The 9,118-nt window shown below is 36.7% G+C and overlaps 1 protein-coding gene across 1 annotated transcript in view; it reads right to left on the minus strand.

The window, feature by feature from the left end:
- Positions 1-8,881, minus strand: part of gpc6b (glypican 6b) — a 54,994-nt gene extending 46,113 nt beyond the window's left edge. The window contains exons 1-2 of the mRNA XM_051710652.1: positions 8,446-8,881; positions 849-1,007 (exon numbers count right to left, since the gene is read on the minus strand). Of these exons, the coding sequence (XP_051566612.1) occupies positions 849-1,007; positions 8,446-8,599 (313 nt within the window). The 5' untranslated portion in view covers positions 8,600-8,881. The remainder of the gene's footprint in view (positions 1-848; positions 1,008-8,445) is intronic.
- Positions 8,882-9,118: the final 237 nt, after the last annotated feature.

Consider the following 9,118-nt stretch of genomic DNA (forward strand, 5'->3'; position numbering starts at 1 on the left):
GTGGAGTGAGTTTCAGATGTGTGTGCGTCTCGTCAGTGTCACTTTATGTTGACATCAGGCACACTGAAAACGATTTTGCGAACTTGTGCATGTATGTATGCACTTTTTCAAATTTTCCGACCGGCCGGTATAAACCTAAACCCTCCTGACCTCAAGAGGTGCACTAGTGACTGACGCTAGGGGCTTTAGCCTCCTTGTTAGCACACCTGCCTCCTATGCTGGAAACGCCAGTTCAAGTCCCATATGGAGCAGGTAGAACAGGAGTGTCACAATGGTGCCATGACCTGGATGGGAGTGAGGTTTAGGGGGGTGAGTGTAATGGGAGCGTAACATATGCGCCCACCCCTAAATACATGCCTTAACACTTAACAGCCAGAGTGATTGATAAAGATCATTTCTGCTGCAACCTTGGGCCTCCAGTGCTCATATCACCAGGAAACTGATACAATATGTACAACAAGCCATGTAAAAATCATTTTGCAAAAATGTAAGTTTAATAATGTGATTCTATGAGACCAGTTTGAATAACTGCTAGTCAAATGCTACAGTTCATTTTTCTTTCATAATTTGCCTTTCAAGAGCACCTCAACTGTTCAAACAATGAACAAAAAAACAAACACAAATTTAAGAGGCAAATTAAGCTCTAAAATTAAGTTGATGTAATCTACTTTTTGAGTTACTCAGCTACATTCAGCTACATGCTTGTGTTGTTTTTTGTTAAGGTGCTTCCTCATGATAATATTAACATTGTCAACATTAGCAAATTTCCAGAAAGGGCCCTGACTGACACTGCAAGCTTCTGTAAATCATTATCTTGGCAGAAATATGTCAATGAACGTTAATCGTACCATCAAACCTTTTATGTCTGGTCATGAAGGTGTTCCTCAGGTCTTCACTCGTGTCCTCCATGAGCTTCTCAAAGTCTCGTGTGCTCCTCTGGATGAAGTTCTCCTCCATTTCTGTGTTACAGCATGTTCTCTGTGAAGCGCACACGTGCAAATCCTCTCCTAGACAAAATGCATTATTTTTTTTTTGCATTATTTGCACAGGAAAATCAAGAATTTTAATGTATATGCGTCACATCGAATGACCTGAAATGCTACGGTTCACCCAAAATGAAAGTTCTGTGATGGCTCGCACGTGAAAATCAGGCCTCAATCGTGCTGCACAAATACGTGTTTCAGTTGAGAAGCATATTTAACATTTATGAAGCATTGAAAGCGAGATTAATATAACTTAATTTTAAATGCAGGGAAAACCCCACAATAACCAACATGTACTTGAGAACTCCGACCTCAGTTCCTGAGTGACTGACTAAAAGGTTTTGCCCTAGCTATTTTCACAATAGTGTAGCTTTTTCAGTAACAAGCTACATTTTCCAACAAGTAGCACCACAAAATGCTGCACATTGTGATATTGTGAACACAGCAATGAGCCCTTTTCACATATCAGGGTTTGTAATGCGGAAGTAAAACGATAGCAGAGTAAACTTGTATAGCAGTGAATGGGAGACCACATCAGATATAATTTTTGCTATCCGGTTGCTCCAGCAGAAAAAGAAAAATATCCACTATTATACTATCACAGCTTTCCAAAAGAAGAAAAAATAGAGAATAGTGGATAACAGCAACCAGAAGAGTCTGTCAGTCTAAAAGCAGCTGTATTAGAAACCTCATCACAGCTGTGGTAACTATTTTATTTTTACTTATTCCAGGGCAATATACCACAGAGTATAATGTTATAAATTTACACTGACTAATAATAATAATAATAATAATAATAAATGCAAATAAAGAAATGGTTTGCTAGATTTATGCTGCTGAATAAGGTGGAAACGCTTCATCACGGTCTGTGAAAAGGTTCCATGGAGCCTAGGGAGTAATCGAACACACTCACCAAAACAGTCCTCTCTCTCTCTCGTGTAGCACTGCGAAAACCAAATCATTTGAGTGAATCGTTTCTGTAGGACAGTTCATATAAATGAACCAGTTACAATAAACAATTCCCTAATATTTTTTATTGGGATCATTTCATTCATTTTAGTTAGTCGGTTCTTTTGGACAGTTCATATAAATGAGGATGTGTTCGTTTTGTGCCAGCACGTTTTGAGTTCCCGGTCAAAAATGACCGGCCCACTAAGACTGTTTATAAATCTCTCATTTATTATCACATATATTATTAGATCTTTTTGTAAAATTCTTTTTTAGTAATTATGACAGGTTATGAACTCCTTTTTGAACATATGTTCTAAAAAATATATATTTTTATTGATAGAAGGATTAATTGAACTGAACTTATACCGGGCCAGTGGTCTCTGCAGAAAAATAATAATAGTAATAATAATAATAATTAAATAATAAATTAATAACCACTTTCTTGATCTGAACAAAATAGGTGTCATTTTAAAGCTGAGAATCTGGACTTTAAAATGCATATAGCTGATCCTACAAACTCTTAAATAATGCTTTTTAATTTATTGACAAATAAGAACTGTTTCTTTCTCATCAATTGCAAATTTGTTATCACAACATTTATATTCAGAGTTGGTAAAACCAGAAAGAAGATGAGATAGCCATGTGTTATATATTGTTGGAAAGGTCTCAATTAGTAGAATGCAATGAGCAAATATGTTTCACTCAGAGGCCAAATGTATGAAATTCCCACTGACACAAATAAATATAATAAACAGGAGTGGCTTTTTGTCACGTTTTTACTTATTACTTATTGAAACATACATATAACATAGACAATGACATACTGTAACTTACAGCAGACTATCCTGATTCAAATGAGCCCAAACACAACATAATATGATGAGTAGATCTTGAAATATTCCTCAAAGAGTGTACATGGAAAGACGATGCAAAAAAGGGCGCTCAACACACATTGTGTGTATGTGTGTGGGTTGTGTGTGTGTGTGTGTGTGTGTGTGTGTGTGTGCACATGTCCAAGAACTTTGTGTGTGCAAACACCCATCCAAATATGTGCTCATCTAAAGGATTGGGATGCTCCTGAACACTTCATATTTCTGTATTTTGTAGTCTAATCCATTCATTTGTAATGGCCGGTCATTTTTGACCGGGAACACAACAAATGTAACAAAGTGAAATAAAACCTTAAAAAATGTAAAGAAAATTGTGTTTTAAGATACCATATGTGAAAAAAGTAAAGGAATTGTCTTCCAACTGCATTAAGTAAAAAAAAAAAAAAAGTCAACTGGGTCAAAATGACCAGAACACAACATAAGGGTTAAATAAAAGAGGGTGTATTCTAGTTTTATCAGTGTATATTAAGTATAAATTTACATTCAGTTTAAGGTTGGCAATATATTTGCAAAGTGAAATTACATGCTTTATTAAATGTTTGGCAGCACTACCTTGTGAAATGTCCAGCAGGGGGCGCCAAAAGCGAGTGAAATGATGTTGTAAATAGACAAGGTTTCTAAGGTGAATATTAGATAGATGTTTTAATGAGTAAAACGTAACTACCTAACCTAAAACATTAACCTAAACCTAACCAATAGTGTTCTAAAAGCAAATTAGAGGTGAACAAAACCGACATCCATACCCTAAACCAAACCGATACTGTGCTAAATTCAAATTCGACATGAAAAGCAAATTTTCTTAAGCAACTACGTCATTTTGTATCGCTTCTATGACACTTTTGTGTCATCACGTGTCGACTCGCGTGCTCGGCTGGTCTGAAACCGAGATCTTCCGAGTTTAAAGTCCAATACTCTATCAGGTGAGCTTCCGCGCAAGCTAATCACATTGGAATAAGTGTGTAAATGTAGTCTGTAATACAAGCATTAAAATGTGATGTTTTTTCAAATGATGCGTTAAAGTGTTTCGATATTATAACAGCGGTGTGCGAGTAATAGTTCGAAAAATAAGTGTTTATAAAATCATAATCAGCCACTGTAGTCATGATTTGTGTGAAAGTGAATAAAACGCACAGCTGTGTTCATTTCACCAGGAAACTGCGAGAAAACGTAGAACGTGGCACGTAAAAGTTTACTACAGTAGCTAATATTTTAGAAACTATGACTAAAGCAACCATGCTTAATTTTGGAGTTACTATTGTTTTACTGCAAATATCATGGTAAAGCTATGGTTACTGTAGTAAACTCATCATTCATTTCTGTAAGGGAACGTCACCCTTATTAAATACATAACTATCAGCTGATATTATTGAATTGAAATCAGAATAATATCAGGCAATTTTTATATATTATATCTTAAAATACATAGCCTAACAACAGTATGTAGTTTGGAAACAGCAGCCGTAATCCATTGATATGACCTGCAGAAGTGCTTACATCTCATTTTACATTCTCATTTAGATTAAAGCAAAATTATGGTGCGTTTTGTTTTTCCTTAAAAGATGTCACTATAAACTGCATGTCCTTGTATTGAAAAGAATGATCCTTCAAAATGTATTCTTTATGTGTGGGTTTGGAACAACATCAGGCTGTGTAAATAATGACTGATTGTTAATTACACTATTTTCAGATTGACATGCAAATACTGTAGATACAGAGTCAATATTTGCATTGTGTTATTAAAATAATGTCAAAAGTGACCTTGTTAATGAATGATTGTCCTGCCAGTGATTAGTCAGACTGCGTGCTTCTAACCTAAAACCTCTCATCCTTCAACACCAATTCTATCATTGATCATGTAGTCAAAGAGGTCACAAAATGTCAACAAGATTATTTCAGTCTTTCGTTTGACCTCTGAGGTGCGGAGGCGAGAAATTACAGGGTCTAGCTGAGACCAGCACCAGACAAGCACAATTCCAGGAGAACATGTCAGACATGGTAGCACCTACAACATCAGTTTTTTTGTAGAACAGAAAACGCACACACACACATACACGAGCAGTGGATGTCACCCTCTTTGCACATACTTCAGCATGTCAGTGATGTATCTGGAACAGTGTGGCATGCGACGAGACCCTCGTAATATTGATTTAAATATACGAGTGAGAGTTGTTGAGAGCCTCAGGAGCAGAAGACACTTTTAACACTGTTAACAAGCCAGTAGATGCTGGATGCTGCAAGTTTAATTTATGCTTCTGTGCACTGAGAGGATTTAAAAGGATAGTTCACCCAAAAGTTAAAATTCTCTCATCATTTACTCGCCCTCATGATAGCCCAGGTGTGTATGACTTTCTGTCTTCACTAGAACGCATCTTCACATTGAACTATACCTTCAAGGCCGAGATGTTGACAGGGTCACCTCAAAATTAACTGCAACTCTAAGAGGTTACAGGGTTCAATGTGGAGTTCAACTTCTGTCAGTCACTGAAAATAACTTAAGAGTTGCATATCTCGAAACACTACTGTTTGAGTTATCAGTTCTACTCTAGTCTTCAGAAATATGTATATATAAACATTTACGCAAGACCAGTAAGTCAATTTCAAAATAATAAAAATACATTAAAAAAAATCGAAATCATAAAAGAACGTATTTTCCTAGCATCTGAGAAATAGCTTAAAGTACGTGGAACTTTGTGTTGTTATGAGTGACATCAGTAGGGGGCAATCAGCACACCTCAACAAACCTCACGAGCAGGACAGCCACAGAAGGACAGCCAGTCACAGTAGGTGGGTAGGGGTAGTCCCCGTCCTTTTCTGCATATCGCGGCGCAGTTTTGCGGCCCGTTCGGCATAACGCGGCAGCCCGTTTCTGCTTATTGTCACCTGTTCAGCCCCGTTTTGTGGCTGGCCCACCGGGAAAAGTCCCAGTTCTCCCTATGGCCAGTCCGCCCCTAGTCATTTGTAAGTTGCTTTGGATAAAAGTGTCTGCTAAATGACTAAATGTAAAATATTTTATGAAATTAAACAAAACTAACCTCTGACCATCGCTTCATGTCACCTACCCACTCAGGTGAGGCAGTGTCAAAAAAACGGTCATCTCAAATCTGTTTGTTTTTTTGACCATTTTTACAAATGTAATACGATAAATATCACATTTTCTACTAAGAACATACGTAGATGCGAGTGAAAGCACTGGATACCGGAAATGGCAAACAGGCATTTTTGTTATAACAGGTTATGAATCATGGAACACTTCCGCGTTCAGGCAAAATTTGGATTACTCTCAACTAAAAACCAGTCGCTTATGACGCTGAAAATGTGTAAGATGCTTCAAAAAACATCCATCTGACGACAATTAAAAACTTGAGATCGTGTCCTGTTGCAAAATGAATTGCTGTCGACTGTAGCCTTTTGTTAAATGATATGCATGCAAAGATTTTTAGAAGAATATTTCAGCTCTGTTGGTCCATACAATGCAAATGAAAGGGGGCCAAGATTTTAAAGCTCAGAATAACATATAAATGCGGCATAAAAGTAATCCATAAGACTCCAGTGGTTTAATCCATGTCTTCTGAAGTGATATGATAGGTGTGGGTGAGAAACAGATCAATATTTAAATCCTTCTTTACTATAAATCTCCACTTTTACTTTCAAATTCTTCTTCTTTTGTTTTTGGCAATTTGCATTCTTCAAAAAAGGACTTACATATGATCTGTTTCTCACCCACACCTATCATCAGGGACTAAAAACAGTTCAAGGAACGAAAATGAATACGAACTAAATTTTAAGCAGAACATAACCTAAAACAAAGTGGAACAAAGTGATTTTCAATTGATTTTCAATTTTTCCCCTTTTTCTCCCAATTTGGAATTCCCAATTCCCAATGCGCTCTAAGTCCTCATGGTCGCATAGTGATTTGCCTCAGTCCAGGTGGCGGAGGACGAATCCCAGTTGCCTCCGCGTCTGAGACAGTCAACCCGCACATCTTATCACGTGGCTTGTTGAGCACGTTGCAACGGAGACATAGCACGTGTGGAGGCTTCACACCATCCACTGTGGCAACCATGCTCAACTCACCACGCGCCCCACCGAGAACAAACCACATTATAGCGACCACGAGGAGGTTACCCCATGTGACTCTACCCTCCCTAGCAACCGGGCCAATTTGGTTGCTTAGGAGACCTGGCTGGAGTCACTCAACATGCCCTGGGATTCAAACTAGCGAACTAGCGAACTCCAGGGGTGGTAGCCAGCATATTTTACCACTGAGCTACCCAGGCCCCCGAAAATGTTATTTTTAAATGCTGGAAACCGGTTATAACCGGTTAATTTTGTTCCAATATTTTTTTTTTTCATGAAACTAAAGGCCAAAGGGTTTATCACAGTATATTTCTGGAACACACCAATTTATGTTGCCCGAAAAAATGAGTTGTATATATTACTTTTATGCTGCTTTTGTGTGCTCTTTTTTTGAGCTTCTTGCTAGGATTGATTGGCACAGGTCCCCATCTTGCCCCACTCATTGATCCTATCAAGACATTAAAGATTGCATTTCAAAAGTGACTTTTTAATTTTTTGAAAATTGACAAATGACTTGCCTTCAAGTCTTCAAACTGGTTATTTAAGTGATTAAAAGTGTTAAAACCATTGTAAAAGTTTGCAATTAATTATATATCATCATAAATTTATCATTTTAATCATGCAATTAATTAAATCATACAAATGTGTATGTAAAAGTAGTCTCTCATGGGACATGATACAATTGCTTAACCTATATGTAATCGTGAACCCAGTCATTTGTATTATTGCTTTTACGGTTCGACTTGCACAAGAATGTCACAGGATTGATTTCAGTCTCTATAAGCGGCTATTATGGTGCAACAGATATTTTGAGTATTGCACCATATAAAAGATAAATAACATTTTATTTCCAGCTTCACATCACATCATATTTGGGAAGATAAATAACCGGTTCTTCACACTAAATGATGAACTATATTATTCATAAGAGCAGTGCTTGCCGACACATATGGGGTAAGTTGTCACAATTGGAAATAGGCTATAATATATATATATATATATATATATATATATATATATATATATATATATATATATATATATATATATATATATATATATATATATATATATATATATATATATATATATATATATATATATATATATATATATATATATATATATACATAGATATATATATATATATATATATATATATATATATATACATAGATATATATATATATATATATATATATATATATATATATATATATATATATATATAACATACAAAAATATCAACCAGCTCTTTTGGACAAAATATATCGTAATTAATAGATTGTATAAAATTGCAACTTTCAAACCATTATGAAAAATACAATGCTATTACAAAAATATAGACTCTTATCTTTATGTACTGTATGCCAGTGTGGTTTTATTGCTATGGGGGGAAAATAATAAGATACTGTTATTTTAAAAGAGATTTTACAGAAGTTCCCATTTTGAAACAGGTGTTTACAACAACATGTAAACCACTTTTGACTCTAAATCTCACAGTAACTGTTTTTAAGTGACAAGTAGCCTAAAATCAATGTTACCTGATTTTTCCTCGGTGGGCACGTCGGTAGCACTTAAACCCGTTAAAGTCAACGCGTCTTTAACCCGGCTGCAGTTTAGCGCGTGCTGTAAATCCGTCGCAACCGAGACGCGCAGAACCGAGAAAGAGCACATCAGGATGAACACAGCCGACATCGCGCGCTCCGGTGAAATATAGCCTATTGATTAATTCCCACGTAGTTTCTCGTAATGCAGATGAACGCATCCGTGTCTGTGTCTCTCTAGAAGAGTATAAACCGTCTCTGTGCCTCTATTTGGGAGAAACAAATGTGCCTTCAAGTTTCGCAACAGAAAACATCTCGTGTCCCGACATTCGTTTGAGTTCCACAAGTCTGCGGGGGGGAAACGCGATTAAATGTGCGCACAAGTGATGCAACATGAACTCGTCAGCTGTCAATGCCGCTGTGCAGAGTTTAACGACTGCTCGCCCGTTTTTCACGGGGATGTGATTATAAGGCGGGTGTGCCAAACGTCAGCAAAACCAGACCGGGCGCTTCTCTTCATTCATTGCTTTACAAATGAAACAAAATTATCCCGATACAGAGCAGTGCATGAATAAATGAACATCTGAGTCAGGCAGATATTCATGGAAAACCTGGAAATGGAAGGGAATTTTAAAAACTGTTGATTCAAAGCCTGGAAAACTCACAAAAG

Source organism: Myxocyprinus asiaticus, chromosome 11 (assembly GCF_019703515.2).
Source record: "Myxocyprinus asiaticus isolate MX2 ecotype Aquarium Trade chromosome 11, UBuf_Myxa_2, whole genome shotgun sequence".
In the NCBI taxonomy this organism is placed as follows: Eukaryota; Metazoa; Chordata; class Actinopteri; order Cypriniformes; family Catostomidae; genus Myxocyprinus; species Myxocyprinus asiaticus.